General features: G+C 42.4%; 2 protein-coding genes across 5 annotated transcripts in view; one reads left to right on the top strand and one right to left on the bottom strand.

Moving 5' to 3' along the window:
* PDHX (pyruvate dehydrogenase complex component X) overlaps nucleotides 1–2,637 on the bottom strand; it is a 68,551-nt gene extending 65,914 nt beyond the window's left edge. Inside the window, exon 1 of the mRNA XM_020963840.2 lies at nucleotides 2,477–2,637. Within this exon, the coding sequence (XP_020819499.1) occupies nucleotides 2,477–2,624 (148 nt within the window). The 5' untranslated portion in view covers nucleotides 2,625–2,637. The remainder of the gene's footprint in view (nucleotides 1–2,476) is intronic.
* A 101-nt stretch (nucleotides 2,638–2,738) lies between these two features.
* The window catches only part of APIP (APAF1 interacting protein), a 34,212-nt gene continuing 13,088 nt past the window's right edge, over nucleotides 2,739–23,862 (top strand). The window contains exons 1-3 of one of the 4 annotated variants that reach the window (XM_078148337.1): nucleotides 3,070–3,388; nucleotides 20,950–21,050; nucleotides 23,405–23,516. In XM_078148337.1, the coding sequence (XP_078004463.1) occupies nucleotides 23,461–23,516 (56 nt within the window). In that variant the 5' untranslated portion in view covers nucleotides 3,070–3,388; nucleotides 20,950–21,050; nucleotides 23,405–23,460. Of the gene's footprint in view, nucleotides 2,882–3,069; nucleotides 3,389–5,338; nucleotides 5,425–20,949; nucleotides 21,051–23,404; nucleotides 23,517–23,862 lie in introns of those variants that run through there. The other 3 variants (XM_020963841.2, XM_020963843.2, XM_020963842.2) reach the window with 3 other exon arrangements.

The following is a 23,862-nucleotide window of genomic DNA, read 5'->3' as shown; positions in this document are numbered from 1 at the left end:
CCTGTTTCAAAACACCAAGGTAAAAGGAGCAGGTTACATTTAAAATAATAACAATTATCCATTAACTTCTGGCTCCCTTCTTCCTATACTCATAAAATGAAATATAAAGGCCCACATAAGTCTCAAAGACGTTACCATAACCCCAAAGGTATTAACTTCAAAGTTAAGTTTCTATTACATCTTCATTTTAAGACTGCTGGCCTGGCACTCAGGAGGCCAACGTCTGAATCTTGACTCTGACACCTATTAACTATATAACCTCAAGTTCCTTTCTGTGCTTCAGTTTACTCATCAGTAAAATGGAAAGAATATTACCCTACCTACCCACAGGGTTGTTCAATTCAACAAGCATTTATTAAAAGCCTACAGGATGCCAAGGCCTGGGTTTTGTACTAGAGCCACAAAGATGGGTAACAAGAGCTGTGCCCCCCCCCCGCAAGGAGCTTACACAACCTACAGGAAAACAACACGCAAAAAGACAAGTAAAGAAGAAATGTGGTCTGGATCTAGGATTTTATTGGTGTAGGGACTCCCTACAAGTGAACCTCCTCTACCAAATGCAGATCAGCACCTGCTCTGAAAGTTATAGTCAAGAGTTACGTGGGGCCCTAACAAAGCTTAAATGATAGCCAGTATGCACCAAATGCTCAGATCTGTCAGTCTCCAAAGCCTGCTCTGTCCATTGCCCCAGCAGCCTCCAACTAGCTGCTGAGAAGACCATGCTTTGTGAGGCTTAAAATGCTAAAGAGGGGTAGCTGGGTGGCACAGAGGATAGAGCACCAGCCCTGGAGTCAGGTGGACCTGAGTTCAAATCTAGGCTGAGACACTTGACACTTAGTAGCTGTTTAACTCTGGGCAAGTCACTGAACCCTGATTGCCCCATAATAGTAAAAGTTCTGGGGCACAAGATATACAAAGTGAGTGAGTGATGAGTGAGTGAGTGAGTGAGTGAGTGAGTGTGTGTGTGTGTGTGTGTGTGTGTGTGTGTGTGTGTGTGTGAACTGACTGGACCGGACTGATGCTGGCTGAATCGAGCAGAATCATAACAATTTGCAGAACTGTTCTTCCACTATCCATTAGTGTCTTAACATCTTCCCTCCCCACCCCAACCCCTCATCGTTCTGTGGCAATGTCTACATCAGGAGCCAAGGACAAATAGGATGTAGATTCATGGTTCCACAAGACACCCAGCAAAAAAGCTACACCATTCATAAGAACTTCTTAAGCATCCCATGAAAGTGAGAAAAGGACTTCTAGCAACCAGTTTTGACCCTCTCTCTAGGTAAGCCATCACACCATTTTGAGGAAATGCCCAGGCCAACCATCTTTCCCTTTTCTCTGCCCCTCCCTGATCCAAGCCTTAGGCACCTTCTCACCCTGGAAGACCCCCCTGTCTTTCAGCTCCCTCTCCCCACATTGGCGAGTTCTTCCCAGAACCTCCATTTCGAGGAAGTACCCAGGCCAGCCACTTCTCTCTCCACCCCGATCCTTCCCATCTCCCCTTGATGTCCTTCTTCTTTGCTTACGTTTGTGCCCCAATTACATATAAAATATCTACCAGGCACCCTGGCACACAGTGCAAATTTCATAACTGGTGTCCTGGACAACGGCATTGATTCTAGAGGACCTAGGAAGCGTGCTGCTCACTTCCTGATGAACAGAGCGAGATAAACATTTTTTATACAAAGCCAAAGTGGAATGATTTGCTTGACTGCATACATTTTTAAAATAAGGACTGTTTTTCTTTTTTCCTTCTGAAACTGGGGCATCAGGGAACGACAGTAATAGCGTTAATAACAGCAGTAGGTTTTCTGTTTTTTTCTTAAATAGGAGTGGATGATGATGGTGGTGGTGGTGATGGTGGTCCTGCTGCTGGTGGTAGTAGCAGTAACTACCCTTTGGACTTCAAGTTCCTTGAGAGCAGGGACTGTCTTTCTTTTTATAATTTGCATCCCCAGCGCTTAGCAGAGTGCCTGGCACGTAGCAGGCCAATGGATTTATATAATGCTTTAAGATTTGCAAAGCACTTTACAAATGTAATCTCATTTGACCTTCACAACAACCCTACTATTGATGAGCATCCATACTGACCCATTCTACAGACAAGGAAACCGGGGCGCACAGACTGCGTAACTTGCCAGGGGTCACACGCTTAGACAAAGGGGGGAGGTAACATTTAAACTCAGGATTTCCGGACCCCTTCCGGTGAAACAGCAGGAAGGTCGTTAATAGCAGCGATTGGGAGCAGGGGGTGCGGGGCCTGGCCTCGGTGACCTCTATGGTCGCCTCCGGCTCCACGCCGCCCAGGCTGCGGTTCTCGGGTCAGCTTCGCCCTCAGGATGGGGAGAGGAGGCCGGCCCTCGCCCCCAGATCCGGGTGGCCTCAACCGGTCCGGCCCGGCCCGGCCCGCTCCGCCTCCCCCCCGGGGCCCTGCGCCGAGACCGGGCTGATCCATCCTGTTCTCCTCAGCACTCACCCCACAGCCACGCCGTGCCATGGAGCCCCCGGCAGCCCACGCCGCGGCCAAGCGAGGTCACGCCGGCCTCCGCCCACCCGCCACTCGCCGAGCCCAGGAGGTAGCGCAGCGCCCGGCGGCCGCAGCCGAGCCGCAAGGAGGCCGCCATCTTTGCGGGTGGGCGGGCGGGAGTCCTCCAGGGTCCTCAGAGCTGTCCGCCTCGCCGACTGAGCTCACGCCGGATTGGCCCGCTCACCGCGGAGTCCCGCCCCCCCAGACCCCGCCCCCCAAGCTGACCGCCGCTCTGCCTGATCTGTCAGGAAAGGTTCCTGTAGGAGGTCGTGCGGTGTGGCTGAGCTGAGCCGAGCCATGGCCACTTGCCGAGCTCCGGAGGGCCGCTGCTGCTCCGACAGCGGCCTAGTGCAGGTAGGAGGAGAAGCGGTCGAGCGTGGGCATTATTCTAATAACGGACCAAGGGAAGAGGAGGAGGACTGGTGGGGGGGAGGGGCTGTCTGGAGGCCGTTGCGAACGTGGAGGTTCTGCGCGTGCGCGCTCACTGCCCTTTCCCCTCCCGTGTGCCAGCTGTTCGCCTGAGCGTCACCCCGCGACCCCCAGCTTCCTCCCAGCACCTCCCACACAGCTGGATGACTTCCGACCTTCTCCTGTGTCCCAGAACTTGGAAAAAAAGAGGGGTGGGAGTCCATGCACAGCGGTCTTTGTGTGTTCTAGCTGAACCTTAGAAAAGGGGGAGTCAAAGAAGGAAAATTGGGGCCTCGGAGAGAGAAGTAGCCTGGGAAGAAGGAAAGAGAAGGATTTCGAGGACCAGGGTTCGAGCCCCATCCCTGCTAGTCACTGGCTCCCCCACCCTTCCTGGGTCTCTGTAAGAGGATGGGGTTGGATTCGATGGCGTCCAGTGCCCCCTTCCAGTTCTCGGTGTGTACGTGGTCCCATGACTGTGGTTTAAATGCTTCGTAAATACTTGTTGACTAACTGATCCCGCAGTGAACCAGAAGCATTTATTATGCACTTAATGCCACTCTGTGCCTGTGTAAATTTGGGCCAACTGCTTCTGGGCCTCGATTTCCTCTTATGTAAAGTGGGGGAGTTGACCTGATGACTTCTAAGGCCCTCACCTTCCAGTTCTGAATCTTATGATTTTATGACCTAATAAAATAGAGGCTCCCGAAGACAGATACTGTAATTGTTGAGGTTTAGAAGTTTGGTTTGGTTTGGTTTTTTTGGTCTTGGTATCTCCAGTGCCTGACACATAGTAGGCATCCAATGTTCTACTAAATTAACTTGAATCCCATGAAATGATGATGGTCTGTGCTCAAAACAGGGGAGAGAGAGAAGGAATGAACAATACGGTCTGTGCTCTTAGGAACTCTAATGGGAGAAAACAGCCATTCAGCTTTGTTGCTGTTCAGTCGTGGACCATAGCATGCAAATACTGTCCATGGAATTTTCTTGAAAAGATACTGGAGTGGCAAAGATACTAACCATTTTCCTCTCCAGTGGATTATGGCAAACAGGTAAAGTGACTTGCCCTGGGTCTCGCAGTTAGTAGCTGAGGCTAGATTTGAACTCAAATCTTCCTGACTCCAGGCATGGCACTCTCTCCATTGAGCCATTCAGCATTAAACAGCATTTATTATGTGCTAGGTGGGCACCATAAGGCAAAAAATGAAAGTTCCTGCTTTCAGAGGAAGAACTTGTTTTCTGTTTAATAGAATCAACATGCATGCAGTGATTTAAGGGGGAGAAACACTAGCAACTCTGGCAGTCTAGATAGGCTTCCTGTAGGAGGTGGCAGTGAGAATGAGTTTTGATTGAATGAAATAAGAAATTGTAAAAGATGGGAATGAGGAGGTAGTATGTTCTGGACAGGGGAAACAGCTTGTGCACAAGCCCAGAGAGGCAGGAGATAGAGTGTTGAGGAACAGCGAGCAGGCCAGTTTGTCGAGGCCAAGGAATACATGAGAGGGAGAAATGTGTGCTTTCTCCAGAGGGTTCAACAGCACATGCACAGGAGCAAACCCGGAGAATGATGTAAGTAACCCAGCTGGCCTTTGGAGATGAGTGAGTGTCAGCGGACAAGAGGGCAAGCAACACAAGGCAGCGTACAGTATCGAATTAAGTTGGATCGATTTAAATGTAGGGTTCTCAGGCCGCAGCAGGTGTTATACCCCAATTAGAGGTTGGGGTAAGAATGGAATTTAGGAGGGGTGGAGCAAAAGTAGAAATGGAAAAATGGGCGCTTAATAAATGCTTTCTAAATTGTGTTGGGGAGTAGAATAGAAGAAAGTTGTGAAGGTTGAGAAGGGGCCAGTCTATGAAGAACTTTAAATGCCAAACAAAGGACTTTGTTCATGATCCTGGAGGCAATAGGGAGCCACTATGGTTTCTTAGTGAGGGGTTACATAGTCAGACCTACACTTTTTGTAGAGAGAAATTAAAAGATTTGGCAAATGATTAGATATATAGGGTGAACACGAGAGAGGAGTTGAGATAACACCAAGGTATTGGAAGATTGGGAGGATGGTGGTGCCCTGGACTGTAACAGAGTAATTACGGATAAGGGGAAGAGTTTGAGGGGGAAAGGTCATGGGCTGTGTTTTGGACATGTTGAATTTGAGGGGCCTGTAGGACAGGCGGTTTGAAATGTCCTGGAGGCATTGTGAAAGCTGGAGCAGAACTGGGGAGAGAACTAGGCCTGGATAAGTATGGGAATGATCTATATAGAGCTTATGATCTCACCAAATGAGAGTATAGAGACAAGAGAAGAGGGCCCAGTACAGAACAGCCACACCCAGAGTGCCGTGGATTAGATCCAGCCAGAGAGGCTGGAGGAGCAGCCGCCTGTGTCACAGAAAATGAGAGGACGGTCAAAGGCTGCAAAGAGCTGAAGGAGGATGAGAAGGGAGAAAACCCCGTTGAATCTGGCACTTGCGAGATCATGGCTAACGCTGGTGAGAGCACTTTCAGTTGAGGGATGAGGGGGAAGCCAGACTGCCACGATCTGAGAAGAGGGAGTAGAGGCCCCAGCAGATCATCTCCTTCAGATTTTAACTTCAAAGCTGAGTTTAACTGGCAAGAAAAGGAGTGACAAAAGAATATGAGTGCAACTCAGAACTTGGACCTGTCAAGCCATTTCCCTGTCTAATGGGAACCCTGGGAGGAGAACCTGGTCACTCCCAAGCCCTTGCAGACCTCTTCCCATTCCAAGCCCTACCCACTTCCAAAGAGTTCTAATAGGGGAAGGAGGGGCCTCAGGTGACTCACTCACCCCATGGGCTAAAGTCCCTCTGTGATTGCAAAGGATCTTCAGAGATGCCTTGTGTGTTGCAGTAGTGCTTCTGCTTTGTAGAGCCTAGGGTCAGTGCACAGGCCTTCAGCTGGCTGCAGCTGCTTCAGGGAAACACCAGCTAAGCAGGCATTTCTTCCCCCTTTTGACTGCTCTGGCCACTTGGTCTTCTCGGGCTCTTTCTCATTATTGGGGGCAAGGAAGGAAAAAGAGTTTAAAAGCTCCCTTTTTAAAAGATGGCTCCTCTAGTTACCAGTCTTTATACGCTTGTCACATGCCTTTTTGTGGCAAGTGACAAGACTAGAGGGATACTTTTTTAGCCAAGAAGATACAAAACAATAAATGTTTATTAAATACCTAATATATGTTAGACCCTGTGCTCGGCAGTGGTGATACAAATAAAGATAGTCCCTGCCCCCAAGGAGCTTACAACCCAGTGAGGGAAGACATCACGTAAAAGGAAGCTGTACCAGGGTGGTGGGAAGAGGGGAAAGGTCCCTGCTGCAGGGGCATGTTGATGGTGGATTTGGATCCAAGGATTACAGTTTGTGGGAAAGGAAGAGTTGGCTGGACCTATGTGCCCTCTTTCAATGGAGGCTTTGTTGGTTTTGCTCCACCCTGCAATCAGAGGGGCAGCCGAGGGTACTTAGAGGTGTAAGTAACAATGCTGATATCTATGAAGATGAGTTACCTGGTGATGAGCTGGGAATGGGGAGAGGATTATGATGGTGAGGTTGAATCCAAGGATAAAGTCAGGTTTGAAAAGGAGTCCTCTGCAAAGTTTAATTGTTCCTTTCAGGGGATTTTTTTGTTTGTTTGATGAATAATGCCTATTATGATTGAATATTCAATAAGTGTTTGTTTAAAAAAGTTTCTTGAGTGCACACCCCAATGAAATGTGCAGCTGCATGTTTTAATTTGGATAGCACATGGGTTTTTGTTTTGTTTTCCCCATGTGGATGGTTAAATCAGTCTTTCAGGAAGAAGCTTAGTGTTCTAGGGTTTTGATGAAATTAGTGTGGTGTGACCTGCAAATAGCGCTATTTAGAGAACCTTGAAAAAATGAGACCTATTTGAAGAGGCACCCTGGTTGGCTGGGCTCTGTTGATTCAGGTCAAAGATAGGAGGCCAGTCAGAAAGCAAAAATATTTCTTAGCATGCTAAAGAAACTGCTGATTGCAGCTTCGGATTTCATTTTTATGATTTTTCAGGCCTACTTAGAATACACAGCCAATCAGCAACATTCTTAGGTAATTTAGGCTAGATAAGTTACACCTTTCACAGAAGAGAGAGTGGTAGAAAAAGGAGAATCATTCAATAGAGAAAAGGGAGACACTAGGGGAATGTTTGCCATTCAGCTGGCAAGGTTTGTTAACAGAATGAGAAGACATTTCCTGCTCAAGGGCAGGAGACAAGAGGAAATGTGAAAAAGAGGGTGTTTTAGACAAAACTGCAGGGTTGAGGTAGTCATTTAGACTACTTCAGGTGTATCTTATTTGAGGACAAGTAGTTGTCACAACAGTGAATGAGACCATCTGTTTTACATAGTTTGATGTGTTTTATTTCCCTTTACTTTCCACTGTTAGACCACCATGTTGTCATGGGATTTCTACATTGTTAGTCAAGAAGGCATGGAATGATTGTGGTTTCTATTGTCCCTGACACATGCCTTTTTTGAAAAATGTTGTAGGTGACCCTAAGGAACACATTAGGTGAGCAGGTCTGTTTACAACTTGCTTTGTCAATACTCAGCAGATTATTGAACAAAGTTATCAACATAGTGGCATCTGTTTTGTACCATATTTTGTAAGTGGAAGCCATCTTGCTTTAATAGACCCCTTAAAGCTATACTTTGTGCTGCTGAGTCAAATGCTCTTTTTTAAAATCAGAAAATGGAATCTCATATTCTCTCGTCATCTGTCAGTTATATGACCAAATCATTTACCACTCATTTATTAAGTGTCTACTACTCTGTTCTAGAGGTTAGGCATACAAGGCCAATATTGAAATGTTCCTTGCTTCAGGGAGCTTATTATAATCTCCTGGGGCATGTATGCAATAACATGTACAAAATTAGTATGATACAAGGTAAGGTAAATGGAAGGAGAGAAGAGTGACAGTTGGAGGGGGGAGGGGGACCGGGGCTGGGGAGGTGAAGTAATCATTGATTCTGTATCATCTTTTAATTGGTCCTTTAAAGTTCATTTTACCCTGTAACTGTCTAACTCATGGTTCTTTGTCTCTGAACCTAGTTCAGAATTCACTTGGCTTGTGATGAGGTAAGAAATCCAGTTCTCCTGCTAATCACCATTCTATTCTTGCCTCAAGGAAATCTGATATTCTTGGTGGGGTGGGACACTCCAAAACATTTTCACTAAGAAGATTTCCCTGTAGAGGATTGCACTGGAGACCGGTTCCCTTCCAGGAGTAGTGCCCATTATTGATGTCAGTATCCCTCCAGGGAAGCACTTTAACATGGCGATACTCTTAGGGAGTTGCCCACTTCCATTCCAGGAGGTGAAAGGGTGATAAAGAAACAGGAATACTGCATGTTGAAGAAGGGATGGGGGGAACGTGTCGCAAGTAACCATCATTGGTGAGTGGCATGGCTGGCAGTCACAAATAACTATAGTGACTGGCAATCCAGTAGAAGAATCTTCCCAGTCAGAAAAGGAAAAGGGAAAACCAAAATTATTAGTCTAAAAGATATATAATTGGTAACTGAACTGAGTCATGAAGATAAGGATTCTGAAACACAAAAGTGAGGGATGGCATTCCAGAAATGAGATTAAATGGAAAATTTGTGAAGGAGCACAGTAAAAATTATGACAGATAAAGGTAGGTGGGAGCTAAATTGTAGATGCTCTTACATCACCAAAGAGTTCAGTTCTTACCCTAGAACAGGAGTGGAGAAACTGCAGCCTCAAGGCCACATGTGGCCCTCTAGGTCCTCAAGTACAGCCCTTTGAATCCAAACTTCACAGAAGAAGAAAGTAAATGAGTTCTCTTTTGGACATTAGATTTGGGAAGAAAGCCATTGCTTTTCAGTTTGAGATGTGTTAAATGTGAGCTGTGTACAGGACATTGGGTGGAAAGTATCCATGCATCTATCTTTGATGTGGGCTTGGGATGCAGGAGAGAGACTCAGACCAGAAGAAAGAGGAATACCAGGAAAATGCAGAAAGGAAAGAGCAGGAGGGAGAGGGTGACTAACAGTGCCACATGCTTCAGAGAGGGTTGAAAGCACACCATCAGACCTAGCAAAGTAGTAGATCACTAATCACTTTGGTTTAAAAAAAAAAAAAGCAGGTTTGTTTGAATGATTGAATGATGAGGTTGGAAGCCAGATTATATAGACGGCTTAGATGAAAGAGTGGGGAAAAGAGGAAAATTAAGCTACATGTATACACAATTTTTTCTAGAAGTTTAGCTTAGAAAAGGGAGGATAAATAGTGTATGGTGGGATCTAGTGAAGGTTTTTGTTGTTGTTTTTAAAGATGGAAGAGACTTGAGCTTGCACGTAAGGCAACAGAGAGGAAACCAGCAAACGGCGAGTGACTGAAGGTTGGGTAGGGGAGGACAGTGAGGGCCCTCTGCTGGAGATGAGCGAGGCTTAGACAGGATCATAGGATGTGTAGAGAAGTTGGCCTTGGCACAGATATGGGCCACCAGAGCTCAAAGTGAAGGAAGGGAAAATTGGGAATGATGTTGAGGGGCTTTGAGATAAAAGGAAAGAAAGCTTATTTTAGCAGCTCCTTGGAGGATGGATTGGAGAAAAAGAGGAGCTGGAAACAGAGAGACCAGTTGAGCAATTGTAGTAGTTCAAATGATACATGATGGCAAGCCTGTGCTTCATGAGAGTATGGATGGATTCTTAACCTTTTAATATGTTCTGATTGCTATTTCAATATAATTGGTTTTCATTGTAATCTTATGTATTTAAAAAATTATTCTGAACAAAGATCAATACCAGAATTGCCAAAGAAGTCTGTGACACAAGGTCAAGGCCCCATGCCTTACAGTAAGGATCTGCCAACAAAGCCTACTTTGGTCCCCTGCCTATTTTTGTATGACCTGTGAACTAAGAAGCATTTTTACATTTTTAAATACAATACAACTTTATTTTCAAATGTAAATAAATTTTGTTGATGTGGCCCTGTTTTCCCTACTCTTCAGCAGCAGGGCAGATTTGGGGTGAGACCAAAGCCCCCAGTGACCAGAGGAAGATTATGGCTAACCTCTTTCATTGTGAGAAAAGTTAAAAGGCTGCAGGCCAGTGGTGGAGACCAGACCTGAGTATCTCCTTTTCCCAGAGTGGGAGGGAGGGGGAAGGGAACATGTCCAGCTCAAGCTGTACACCCCCACCCCCAGGGATGTTCTGTGAAAGAGGACAAGAGAGCCCCTGCAGTTAGTGGTAAGGTTGAGGGGGGAGCAGTGCTGTGGTTCCTGTGTGCCAGCTTGTAGAAAGAGGGGAGGGTCTGGGTCTTTTCCTTTGCTGTAGCCAGAACCTGTGACCCACCAGCAAAGACTGAGATATGATCAGCAGACCCCCCCTGCCCAAAGGGCATGGTTGCCCTCAGTGTAGCCCTGAAGCACATAAGTGGTGGGGGAGGGCCAGGATGAGGCTGGCCCAGTTCAGTTTGCCTTGATTTTGGGCACCCAGATCTTCTGGGCAGCCCTTTGCCCTTCACATATGAGTGATACCAGAAGTTAGAAAAGAGGGGCAGCTAGGTGGTGCAGTGGATAGAGCACTGGCCCTGAAGTCAAGAGGACCAGAAGTTAGAAAAGAACAGAAAGAAGGTGGTGCCATATGTCCAGGTGAGGTGGATGATCACAGGTGTTGGTAGTCACAGCTGGGCAGGTAGTAATACTGAGAGAAGTGCAATGAGATTAGCATAAACTGGATTAGCTGGATGGCTGTCATGTGCTGATTCTACCAGATGTAGTGCTGGGTCTAAAACAGACAGCCCCTAATAAAAGTACGTGACCACATGGACAGAGAAGTTCCCCATGGCATTCCTCTTGGGGGCCACTTTAATGCCCCACCACCAGCTCCAGGGCAGCATAGAGTGATGGAAGACATGCAAGAAAGTTACCTGTTGGGGGTTGGGAGCCTACAAAAATAGGCAGAAGGCCAGTTTGCTGACACCTGTTTTAGAGATATGTAGTAGAAGGAGAATAGATTAGATTTGACAACTGGTGGGATGTAGGGGTTAAGTGAGAAAGGATGACCTCAAGGTTAAAGAACCCGGGTGACTGATAGGATTATAATGCTCCCACAGAAATAGGCACATTTGTAGGAAGAGCCACTTTGGAGGAATGTGAGGAGAACTAGATAAATAGTTCTCTTTTCAACACATTGGATTTGAAATGTCGGTTGGAGATTGAGGTAGTATTTGGCAGGCAATTGGAGATTTGAGGCTAGAGATCAGGAGAGATGATGGCTGATAGAGACTTGGGCATGGTAGAGATATTGTCTCTTCTATACAAAATCCACAGAAGCCTACTCTTCGCCTTCTTTTGTTTTTATCAAATGTGCATTAAAGTTTGTTCTGTCCAGTCTGTAGTCTGATTGTATGTAGATAGCTAGTGTCATTTTAACAAAAAAAAAGTACATTGAACATATTAACTACCCAAATTTGAACCCAGAAGATAAGTGGTTTTAATACAGAAAATAAGAACTTTCAACTAAGAATAATAATTATGCCTTACGTTAAATTTTTTAATGGCATAGTATCTCATTTGATTCTCATGCTACCTCTCTGAGCTTGACACGACAAATATTATTAATGCCCTTTTGACAAGTTAGATGACTGGGATACAAAAGATTGTTTCCTGTCCAAAATCCACCCCGCAAATTCGTGGCAGAGCCAGGAGTGATAATAGTGGTTCACGTTTATGTACTTTTAAGCTTACAAATGGTTTTCCTCTCAATAACCCCATGTGGTATGTAATGAAGTACTAAAGCCTTCATTTCAGATAAGGAAACAGACTCTGAGAAGCTGGGGTTGGGGTTGTGTAACTGTTCTTGCTATACCTTCTTAGTAAGCCCCTGGTCTAAAAGCTAGTGGAGTTCATCTGATTCTGACTGAAAAAAAGGAACTCAGTAGTAGGGGCTTACGAGTTGCTGTGTTGGAAGCCACAACTCTTCAGGGAAAACCTTGGAACGTTGGAGGTGAGGGAGTAATAGTCAGCCGCCACTCTAGGCCCATGAATGAAAAGGAAAGATGGGAATGAAAGGACATGAATTCAGGTCTTTCATTTCAAATCTAGTGCCTTTTCTACTAATTTACATTGCTGCATCTGGGTCTCATCTGGGGGGCTCTTTCTTCGAAGCTACCATTCTAAACCCAAGGGAGTGGTGCCTTTCTAGCTATCCTTTTAAAATTAAAGAATTAGATCATAATTAGTCATGTAGGTTGAAAGCCGTGACTACCATTGTGATTATCAATCCGATATTCCTCCCAAATGCCTTTCCCTTACATGGCTTGCCCGTGGCGCTGGTAAGCACCAGACATAGGACCCGATCCTCAGTCTTCCTCATTTCAAATCTATCTACTCAGACATGCTGTATCTATAATACACTTCCACGCTTGACAGTCAGTAAATAACATTAAGCACCTACTGTGTACCAGGCACAGTGCTGGGCACTGAGGATACAAAAAGAAGCCAAAGATAGTCCCTGCCTTCGAGGAGATTGCAATATAACAGGGAAGACAACAAGCACACAGATATATTACACACATGTTATCTACAGGATAAATAGGCAATAATTATAAGAGAAAGTACTAGGATTCAATTCAGTAAATATTTATTAAGCACCTACTATGTACCAGGCACTGTGTTAAGCTCTGGGGAGCTATGTTAAGCCCTCCAGTAGCTTATAGTGGGGGAAGACCACACAAGGAAACTGAAAGGGGAGTGCTGAGGGGTGAGGCAGGAGGAATGACCCTGAGGTGTTTTGGAGTTCACACCAAGCAGGACTGCAGATGCAGAGTGGAGAGTAATGAGATGCAGAGTCCAGCAGATCCTGTCTTCTCTAAAGGAAAGCTTTGGGAAGAGTTGAGTGTTCCAACCTCCAGCTCTCTAATAAGAAGCCAGGAGAGGAGGCTGAGGAGTCGGGAAGTTCGGAATCCAAAGCTTGTGTAAAAGATTTCAGGTGACTCGATTATCCTGGGAAAGGCATCGTCTTCCAGAGCTCTATCCAAGCAGAGCTACTGACAAGAAGTAGAGACAAGAGGAGCTAGGAATAGCTTTCTATAGGAGGGGGGATTTTATTGGGAATTAAAGGAAGCCAGGGAAGGTGGTGGGTGGAGATGAGGAGGGAGAATGTTCCAGGCTAGGAGGCAGCTGGAGAGCTTGCCCAGAGCTGAGGGAGAGAACAGCCAGGAGGCCAGTGTGTTGAAGAGGGAGGTGTAAGAAGCCTGGAAAGGCAGGGAACAGTCTTAAAGATAGACCCAGTCTTTGGTCCTGATATCTTAAGTCATTAGACTCTATAACACGTATTTGTGTCACATTGGATTATATTCTACTGACAATGTAATCTTCTGTAAACTGTGCCTCACTAGAGAGAAACCACAAGGGGACGTAACTCTTAGGTAGCTCCTGTTGTGTCAGACAGCCCTAGACCACATAATCCCGGAGCTAGTTGACTTATCAAAGAACATTCTTGGGGCAGCGGGTGGCGCAGTGGAGAGAGCACCGGTCTTGGAGTTGGGAGGACCTGAGTTCACATCCACTCTCAGACCAGACACTTGACACTTACTAGCTGTGTGACCCTGGGCAACTCACTTAACCCCAATTGCCTAAAAAAAAAAAAAAACAACATTCTTGAGCTCTGTAGCATCACACTCAGCCATGTCAAGTTTCATGACATTTACCTGAAGCTGAAGTCTCAATGTCTCTGTGAACTCATATTTCATATATTCCTATTTAAGCACATTATCGTAAGAGAAACACTCTGGGGGGATGCCTTAGAGTGCCTACTAATTGCAGGGATCATGCCCTGCCCACAATAGAAACTTAATAAATGGTTATTGTATTGCTAGGCCCACTAGGAGGTACCATGCAGTATAAAAAAATAATTCCTTCCCTTCTAGTAGTTATGTGTTATTTGACAGAAGTATTTAAACCATAGGGGGAAGGCCATGTCTCACTTTTTGCACACATATCTGTTACAGGAGATTTTTTAAAATGACATTTGATGATTATCACAGTAATAAGGTAATATATGATAAATGCCAAATGAGATCTGTATGGATAATAAGTGCCACATTAGTTTCTAGCTGGCATCACTGGTGAAGTTTGAGCTGGACTTTGAAGAATAGGCAAGATTTTGATTTTGACAAGAGTATTCCAGATAGGGGCATAGCATTAGCAAAAATATAGAGGCAGAATGCACAAAGAATGCTCCAGCAACAGATAAATAAGCCAGTTTGGCAGAACCAGAGAGCTCACATAGGGGAGTGAGTAGTAGGAAAGAACACTAGAAAGACAGGTTAAAGCTGAGTGATGGAGGACTCTTGATGACTAGAATTAACAGAATTTGGTGTTTGGATGTGGGAATCAAAGGGAGAAGGGAGGAGTTTAAAAAATAAAAATTCTCCAAAGGTTTCAGGCTGTTGGAGGATAAGAATATTCATTAACAGGTGATTGGAACTGAATCATATCTAATGTTTATACAGTGCTTTGTAGTTTTTGAAGTATTTTCATGAGCAGAAGTAACAATAAAAAATGAAAACCGGTATTAGGCTTGTTTTTCATATAATTAAGCTAAAGGTCAGGAGGGTTTATGGATCACTGGTTTAGAAGAGTCAGGAACCTTCTAGGACCTTTATTTTACAGAAAGGAAACAGTGGCCCATGGAGTTTAGGTTCCCTTCACAAAGGCACATCACAAGTAAATACATAGCAAAGTCAGAGCTTACTTACACTGGGTTCTCTGGAACCAAGTCCTGTGCTCTTTTTATCGCAGCCTGCCTCATTCTAGAGAAGTAACTTCACAGAATTGGAGTGGTAGAAGAGACCTCCAGCAATGGACTAGACTCCATTTAGTCTGAATTTTGTGCCAAATGAATTCCCCTATAATGAGGATTCTTAACTTTTTTGTTATCAAGAGCATTTTAGGCAATCTGACGAATATTGTTTTTAATGCATATAATTCATAAGATTAGAAAGGAAACCAAATATATTGAAATGTGTTTACCAACTTTTTTTTTAAATGTTCCCAGACCCCAGCTTAAGAACTCTTTCCCTATAACATGCCCATAGTGTTAGAACCAGGAAGGACAAAAACCAAGATCTTCTGACATCCGTTGTGTTTCTCTTTTTACCATTTTTTGTTTACCTACCAGTTTAAACAATTTAAATGACCACATTTTCACCAGACATCTTTGTATTGGCTCTTTCTGTTCAGTGATTATTTTCCTTGGAAAATGTCATTTCATGCTATGACTGATTTGAGTCAAAATTCATCAACACAGCTGTATTATCAGTTCTTATTTCTGTATTGTCTAATGTCTACTAATTGCTATAATTGAAATGATTTGAAAAAATAAAAGGAAGAACAGCACCATTTTCTATAGTGTTTTAACTTGCTATGCAAATTGATAGCTTTCACAGATTTTGAAAACTGCAGAACTCTGCCAATTTGGTGGACCTTTAGTATATAATTAAAATATTTTGTTCCTAAAAATACTGCAAATTACATGAAATACAAATAACTTCAACAAGGTGTTATGTAAAGGAGCCAGTATGATTTTACTATAAATAATTATAATTCAGGAATTTTTATTCCATTAATTTCTCATTAATATTAATCCAATACTTTTGCAGCTTTTAAAAAGTTTCCACTTTCCTATTATCTCTAATATTATATTTAATTAATTTCATTCGTATTTTAAATCTACAGTTTATTTAAGCAGCTGTAAAAATCAGCCTGTTAATTTTTACTAATAAAAGACCTCTCTCTGAATAGTTCACTGCTTCATTGGATGACAACTGAAACTTCATTATAAAACATTTCTAAAAGGAGATGTTAAGTTTTCGTGTGTGTGTGTGTGTGTGTGTGTGTGTGTGTGTGTGTGTGTGTGTAGGAATTTTGCTCTAGCTGAAACATCATGGAAGTAAATTAGACTAATTATGAGTTTCCAGTACAATTTTCTAGGCATTTAATCCAGGAGTTTCCAGTACAATTTTCTAGGCATTTAATCCAGGAACCTGAAATGACTGTCACCATGTCAACCGTATCATTTATCTGGAGTTCACTTTAATAAGCATTTATTAAAGGCCTACTGTGTGCCAGGCACTATGTAAAGTGCTGGGCATACAAATATAAATAAGAAAAAGTCCTTGCCTTCAAGGAGCTGACAGTCCAATGGAGGAAGACTCCATACACATAAGAGGAAGCCGAAAAGAGGGGAGGGGAAGGAAGGTGGAGGAGCCAAAGGGGTCCTGAAGGAGTGCTGCCAGAGAAGTCCAAGGCCCCATCATCTACCTGGAGCTCATTGTTCAGTTCTGACTTTGTTATTGTTGTTATTAAAGGTTGTCACATTGGTTTTTGTTTTGAAAAGGAGGATAATATTGGCAGAAATGATCATGTAAAAAGTTAACTTTAGGTTTATTAGAATTTTTTTAAAAGTTTTGCAATTATTGTTAAGCATTTTTCACAGCCTTGGATGTGAAAAAAAAAATTATTAACCTGAGAAATGTTGATGTGGCAAGGAAGCATATTGTCATGAAAAGAGCCCTGCATTTAGAAGACCTGGATTCAAGTGCTGGGGTCTACATTTAGGAGCATTATGACCATGGACAAGTGGCTTGACTTCTCAGCCTTAATTTCCCCTTCTGTAAAATAGCTTTAATAATAGTTGGCAGTACTACCTCATCGATGGTTTTGAGAAAAATGTTTTGTCTGCTATGTGTAAATGTCAGCTGCTGTTACTGTTTTCACAGTAAGTGAATAACCATGTCTTTGCAGAAATTTACAATTTCATCTTCTCCAATTGTATTTTGAAATTGGGTTTCTATAATAGTGCTAAATTGTAAGAGTAACTGATGTTCTTTGAAAGTATTACTTAGAAATCATCATAGCACTGCCTAACTAGCAGGGACTGGAGATGCTGATGAAGCTTTCGTTTTTTCTCCCATCAATTTGTTCAGGAATATAAAACATCATTCACTAGATCTTAAAAATCCATATTTTATGGTTCTCTAGCATCATTAATTCCAAAGCACATGAATTACTTTCAGTCCAATTAAGGGTAAATTCATCTTTGGTAATTTGAAAAAAGATGAGCAAACCATTTCTGTAGAAATTTGTTATGTTACCATCATACATTTTAAATAGGCTGGAGAGCAAAAACATTTAGCTGCAGTATTTCAGCATGGTTTCTGTGTTAATTTTTTTAAGTAATTATGTTGTTTTCACTTTTAAGTATTTCCTTTCACAGGATGGATGTTTGAGGGGAAATTGAGCAAAGATTAAGCTAGATGAGCTTTAAGGCCCCTCTTAACTCTTAAGATTCTGTGTTTCAGTATTCTATTTTCACATATAAATTTTTCTTAGAGTATTATATATCTTTATTATATATATTTATACATATATATATATGCCTACTTCTGCCATCTGAGGAAAATGAGTTTTATTTTAAAAAATTTTTCATTATGACTAAAAATTAAACCTAATTTACAGAAAAGTACATTTTAAACAGTTTTTAAATGTCTGTGAAGTGCTTGACCCTTCTGCTTATACCTTTAATATAAAGCACCTTTTTTTATTAATTTATTTTGATTTATCAACAATCACTTCCAAATTCTTTTGAATTGAAAATTTTTTCCCCTTTCCTCCCCCCCACCCTCCCCAAGATGGCGCACAATCTGATATAGGCTTTACATTTACATTCCTATTAAACATATTTTCACATTAGTGAAGTTATAAGTAAGAATTAAAACCAATAGGAGGAACTATCAGAAAGATGACACAAAACTCAGCAGAAGGTAAAAATAAGTGATAGCGATTCAACTTCCATAATTCTTTCTTTGGATGTGGACAGCATTTTCCATCACGAAGCCTCTGGAGATGTCTTAGATCCTTGTAATGCTGAGAAGGGTTCGGTTTAACAATACTAGTCATCCCATAACGTGGCTGTTATTGTGTACAAAGTTCTCCTGGTTCTGCTCACTTCACTCAGCATCAGACCATACAAGTCTTCCCAGGTAGCACAATAGTATTCCATTACATTCATATACCACAACTTGCTCAGCCATTCCCCAACTGATGGGCATCCTCTCAATTTCCAATTCTTTGCCACCACAAAAAAGAGCTGCTATGAATATTTTTGTACATGTGGGTCCTTTTCCCATTTGTATGATCTCTTTGGGATATAGCCCTAGAAGTAAAGCACCTTTTCATTACCTCTCTATAAGTAAACACTTATTCACCCTAATGGGCCACATTATCCACAGCCCACAGCAAGGGAGTACTAGAGATCACACCTCAGAGCTGCTGGAATCTTTGCTATCCTCGTTCTTCAGTCTTCCTTGACTGGACTTTCTCACTGTGTGGTCCAGGGCCTCCTGGTCAGCCCATCCAGGAGGTCAAAACTGTTTTCATAATAATATTAAGACATTTTCATTTCTAATACAGTAAATATTGAGAGCTGTAACCTACATAAAGAAAAAGTTGGGTTTAGGGGAGGCAGGCCTTAATAATTTTTAGGTGTACAAAGGGGACCCAAGACCAGAAAGTTTGAGAACAATAAGATGTGCCTTCCTTAATTGATTCGCTAGACCTGACGTATTATTGCCTGTTTGATTCCTTTGGTGTCAATTTAGTGATATGTATTACAGATTTGTTCATTTAGTGTCACTGAATTCTCAGATTAAATACGTAGGTAAAAACTTTTTAAGCCCAGTTAGTAAGAAAATTCCTTTGGTTAATGTTAATGTTAGAAATTTGGGGATTCGACATTAAATGTAATATAGTATATGTGTATTAGGCATAATACAATGTCAGTCAAAAAACATTTATTAAGATCTTGATATATGCCAGGCACTGTGCTGTGAGCCATGTAGCAATGTGTAGAGTGCTGAGCTTTAAGTTAGGCAATCAGGGTTCAAATTCTGCCTTCAAAACTTACTAGCTTATGTGATCTATGCTCAAAACATCTAACCTCCCAGGTCATTGTCCATCTGTAAAATGATAGTATTTGTATGACTTACTTCACAGCGTTGTTGTGAGGAAAACACTTTTCAAACCTTCAAGGGTTGTTTGCATGTGAGTTGCTATTATTATTTTTTAAGAATGAAGGTAGTTTGGTTTTTATTTCCCAACAGTCTTTTGTATTGATGACTTTAGCTGTCCCTCACAACACTTGAATGAACTTATAACATCATTATTATTAACTATTAATGGAATGGTTACCTTTCAATGTGATACCTAGAATGTAAAAATAGTAGTTTATAGAAATGTTCTGAAAACATCAAGAGATCCTAATTTGCTCCCATACAAATGTTTCGTATTGGGGAAGCCAAAGGACATTGTAACTGTGAATTCCCTGAGGACCACTGACTGTGAAGTTCTTTTAAACCTTGATGCTTTCTATAAATGCTACTTAGTATTATTATTATTACAGGGTGAAACATGGACACTAATAAGTATATTACAAGATAGATTTAGGAGAGAGAGAGTTCCAGCATCTGGAGAGGCCTCAGGAAGGCTTCACAAAGAAGGTATCACCCGGACTGATTGACCCTTGAAGGAAGATACTTACAGAGATGACATGGGAAACTGTGACATGGTCCTACTGTTTCTGTCAAGAGCTTAGAATGAACCGAGGTGTGGAAAATATGGTCTAATCCCTATCCCTATCCCTATCCATCCATCCTGGAATTCAGTGTTGCAATTAATTAATTTTCCAAGCTACTGAACCACTTAATTTTAATCCTAAATTTTATTAACACTTCATTATTTTCTTAAAGCACAGAGGTCACAATTTGAATTTTTCTTATGACCTATAGTCAATGTAAATGAGTTCTCCTACTGACTTGAGCTATTTAGGTGTATAGCGTTGTTTGCTACTACACTAAATGACTCTAGAATGCCATTGTCATAATTTTCCTGACTCGTCAGTCCTTTCTCACTGTGAGACAGGTCCCACCCATGGCTTTCTTCCATACACATTCCTCCTTCAATCTACCATATCTGCCACATTTATTTAGGTTACAGATCTGCTTACCAAAATTGTTACTCCTGTGTGGGAAATTAAATTTCTAACTGAAGAATGAGTAAGAACATCTCCTAAAGAGCTCCACGGTCCATGGACTGTGAGGTTTATTTCCAGATATTTTTGAGAAGTCACCCTTATCAGTAAAAAAAAAAAGCACTCACCTTGACTATGCATATATTTATTTATAAATTGTATACAGTATAGTAATGTTGTACTGATAGTTATGCATATTATAAAACTTATGAAAAAGTAGACATTTTAAAAGGAAGAGATAAAAATGTGTGATATTAGAGTCAGTAGTGAACCACTAGGGTTTGAGTAGGGGAGCTACATGGTTAGACCAGCACTCTAGAAAAATCATTTTTGCAGCTGTGTGGAGGATGGATTAGAAAGAGGGTGAAATTTGGGGCAGCGGGGCTAATTAAGAAATAGTTTGAACCAAGGTGGTGGCTTGGAAGCAGAAAGAAAAGGACGGGTGGGAAAGATCTTGTGGAGGAAGAAGTTAATTGTCTTGGCTGGTTGGATGTGTAGGGTAAAGAGGGAGGAGGAGTCAAAATGAAACTGAGGTACATACTGCAGTGGCTCACTAGAATGGTGATGGTGCCGTAGACCAGTGGGATGAAACTCTAATACAAAAGGGGCCACTATGGGGCAGCTAGGTGGTGTAGTGGATAGAGCACTGGCCCTGAAGTTAGGAGGACCTGAGTTCAAATCCAGCCTCAGACCAAATATGAGACATTTAACTAGCTGTGTGACCCTGGGCAAGTCACTTAACCCCAATTGCCTAAAAAAATAATAATAATAATAATAATAACAAAAGGGGCCACTAAACTCTACATAAAGATAAAGTGCACCAGGAAGATTCAGTAAGGGAACTGTGAAGTATTGTACACTATTTTCTACATAACAGAACGTGATGGAATGATTATAAAAATAGTTTCTCCCTCTCCCTCTTTCTCCAAGGACAAGGAGCATCCAAGAAATCTGATTCCAGAGCTCTGTAGACAGTTTTACCATTTGGGCTGGGTCACTGGCACTGGAGGAGGAATTAGCTTGAAGCATGGGTAAGTTAATTGACTGATTTCAGTTTTGAAATCCAGCCATGTGCATATTCCACAAGGCACCCACCACATCACGTGCCCAGCAGAATCCCTTTTATGTGTATGCTATGCACATGTGGTTCCATAACAGAAAGAAATAACGCGCAAACAAAAGGGACACAGAGTATAAAAAATGCTGATTAAATTTCCAAGGAAGCTCTTTGTCCACTAGTTTCACATCAAGAACTCGATCTTTAATCCTTGGAGAACCAGAGTTGAAGAAGTTAATCTATCCTGTGGATATTCATAGAATGCCTCCTGTAGGCAAGGCTCTACTAAGTATTGTAGGGAATACTAAATGAAGCTAGATTTCCATCCAGTATAAAGAAGAAATTGTGAAAATTCAAGGTTCTTACATTTTCAGAATTATTTGGATGGCCATTCAAGGTAGTGAGTTTCCCATCTTAAGTAGACAAGCACAGTCTGGAGAATATTGTAGAAGGATTTGGTGGGTCAGGTTTAGGACTTGGGCGAAGCCTCTGCGGTAGCTCCCTCCTCAGTCTCTCTTATTAAGGGGTTCTCTTGACCATCTTCCCTCCAGGGCCGCATTTCCATCTATACTACCCTCGCCTTCACGTCCTTACTTCCTCTTCCCTCCACAAGTATCCCTTTGCAGTTGGGCTTCCATGCCTGCTGCCTGGCTGACACTGCTGATCTGATGATCTCTTTATTACTCAAGTCAATAGCCTTTTCTTGGTCATTAAGAATCTTCTTGGGGGCAGCTAGGTGGTGCAGTGGATAGAGCACCGGCCCTGAAGTCAGGAGCACCTGAGTTCAAATGCGACCTCAGACCAAACACTTGTGACCCTGGGAAAGTCACTTAACCCCAATTGCCTTAAAAAGAAAGAAAGAAAGAAAGAAAGAAAGAAAGAAAGAAAGAAAGAAAGAAAGAAAGAAAGAGAAGGGAAAAAAAAAGAATCTTCTTAACCCTTTGGTGACTGGACACTGACCTCCTCCTCCTTTTGGATGCACATCTTACAAGGTATTTGTGACATGTTCAGTCCTGGCTCTCTTCCACACTGTTTGACCAGCCTTTGCTTGAACACTGTCTACATCTCACCTCTCTTTCAAAGATGTGTCATTCTCCCAACCTCTTGGACCTTCCTCCACCCTCCCCACCCATCACTAAATGCTCATTGACTGAATAAGCCTGTGGTTTTACTGTGAATCTAATGGGACACACGTGACTTAACTCGGACGATATTTTGTAGTCCATGTTGTGGCATAGTCCACGGAGGGGCAGTTGTGACAATGTCACGGTAACAGATGTCCTGACTCGCCAGTATTGTTACATTATTAAATGGTATCCATCACATAATTTTAGAAAGCTGCCGTGTGTGTGTGTAGAAATGTGCTTTGCATTTGCCTAGTAAGACATCTCTTTTACCAAAACCCATTGAAACCAGTCTCTTCAAACTGCCTTTGGAAGAAATGCCCAGATACGCCTGAGGCACAGGTGAAATTTGTAGGAAGTAAGGTTTTTTGATGCATTATGAAGGAGTTTGCTTTCTGCCAGCAGAAGCCTCACTTCTCTTAATTTTCCGTGTCACCAGGGCCCTCCGTTGAACTCTCTCACAAACTCCTGCTACAGGAGGCTTTTAAATCTGAGCCCTTTTTTAGCACTTTAGTCAACCCGATGTCCCTGAGACTGGGCCGGTAAATGGTTGCACAGCTCCCCCTAGAGGTCGAAGTAGGAAACGAATCTCTAATTTTGCTACATCCCTTCACGGTACCTGCTAGAATGCAGACTTATGGGGCACAGTGATGATGTTTGTCAGCATTTGACATTAACCTTGCCATGAACCCCAAAGATGCTGATGTATTTGTCAACATTTTTAATCTGTATGACTTTCTTAGGCTTTTGGTTCAAATTCAGTCTTTTAAAATTTTGTGTTTGAAATAAATTGAAACTAACCTAACAGCCCAGTAGCACCGTGCTGACAAGCTAAACCAGCCTCTGAGCTTCTGATATTATTTATTGATTTTAAAATTTATAAACACTTTCCACTACTTACATGCCTTTTAAGAAAAAGTTCAAGCTCTTCCCTACTATATGGTAAGCACTAGCACTTTATAAACATCTCACAGCAAAAAGTCCCAAGAGTGTGACTCCCATGCACCGTGTTTTTAGAAGCAGCAGAAAAAGTGCTTTTGAAGACAAGGTTCCAGGAGAGACTGAACTGTAAAGGCAGTGACAGAGGAGCAGAGGGACCAAGTAAAAGCCAGGCTTTTATTCAGTAGTCAGCCTGCCCAGGCCACATTGTTAGCCATAGAATTTGAGAGTGAAAAGGGACCTTCCATTTTACTCCTCTTTACAGGCCCAGGGAAGAAAAGTGACTAGGGAAGCCTAGAAGTGGAGCTGGGATTCAAAACCATGTCCTTTGTCTCCAAGTCTAGTCATCTTTGTATTACAGCAGGTCACCTCATAAAGTAAGTAGTACTTTACATTTTCACAGTGCCTTCTTGATATTTATGCAAAGTTACCTGGAAATACAGTTATTGAAATGATTATCCCAAGCCCATATGCTAGCAGGCACTAAACCAGTGACTGAGCTAATTTAGGAATAAAGGGGTTTAAAAATAGCTATTAAATGCTCAGAAAATACATGAGGAAAGAGAAACCTCTGAGTATAAACAGATTATGACTTCAGACTTCTGTTACCCTGCCTGCTGTATTGTTTTTCCTTTAGTAATATCTTATTGCACAGAGGAAAACTACACTTTAGTTTTGGTGTTTTCCCCAACACTTGGCCAGTGGTTCCTTCTAAAATTAAAG

This window comes from Phascolarctos cinereus, unplaced genomic scaffold (assembly GCF_003287225.1).
Source record: "Phascolarctos cinereus isolate Bilbo 61053 unplaced genomic scaffold, phaCin_HiC Scaffold_9;HRSCAF=440, whole genome shotgun sequence".
In the NCBI taxonomy this organism is placed as follows: Eukaryota; Metazoa; Chordata; class Mammalia; order Diprotodontia; family Phascolarctidae; genus Phascolarctos; species Phascolarctos cinereus.
The sequence above is the reverse complement of the archived record's forward strand: the minus strand, read 5'-3'. Positions and strand labels throughout refer to the sequence as shown.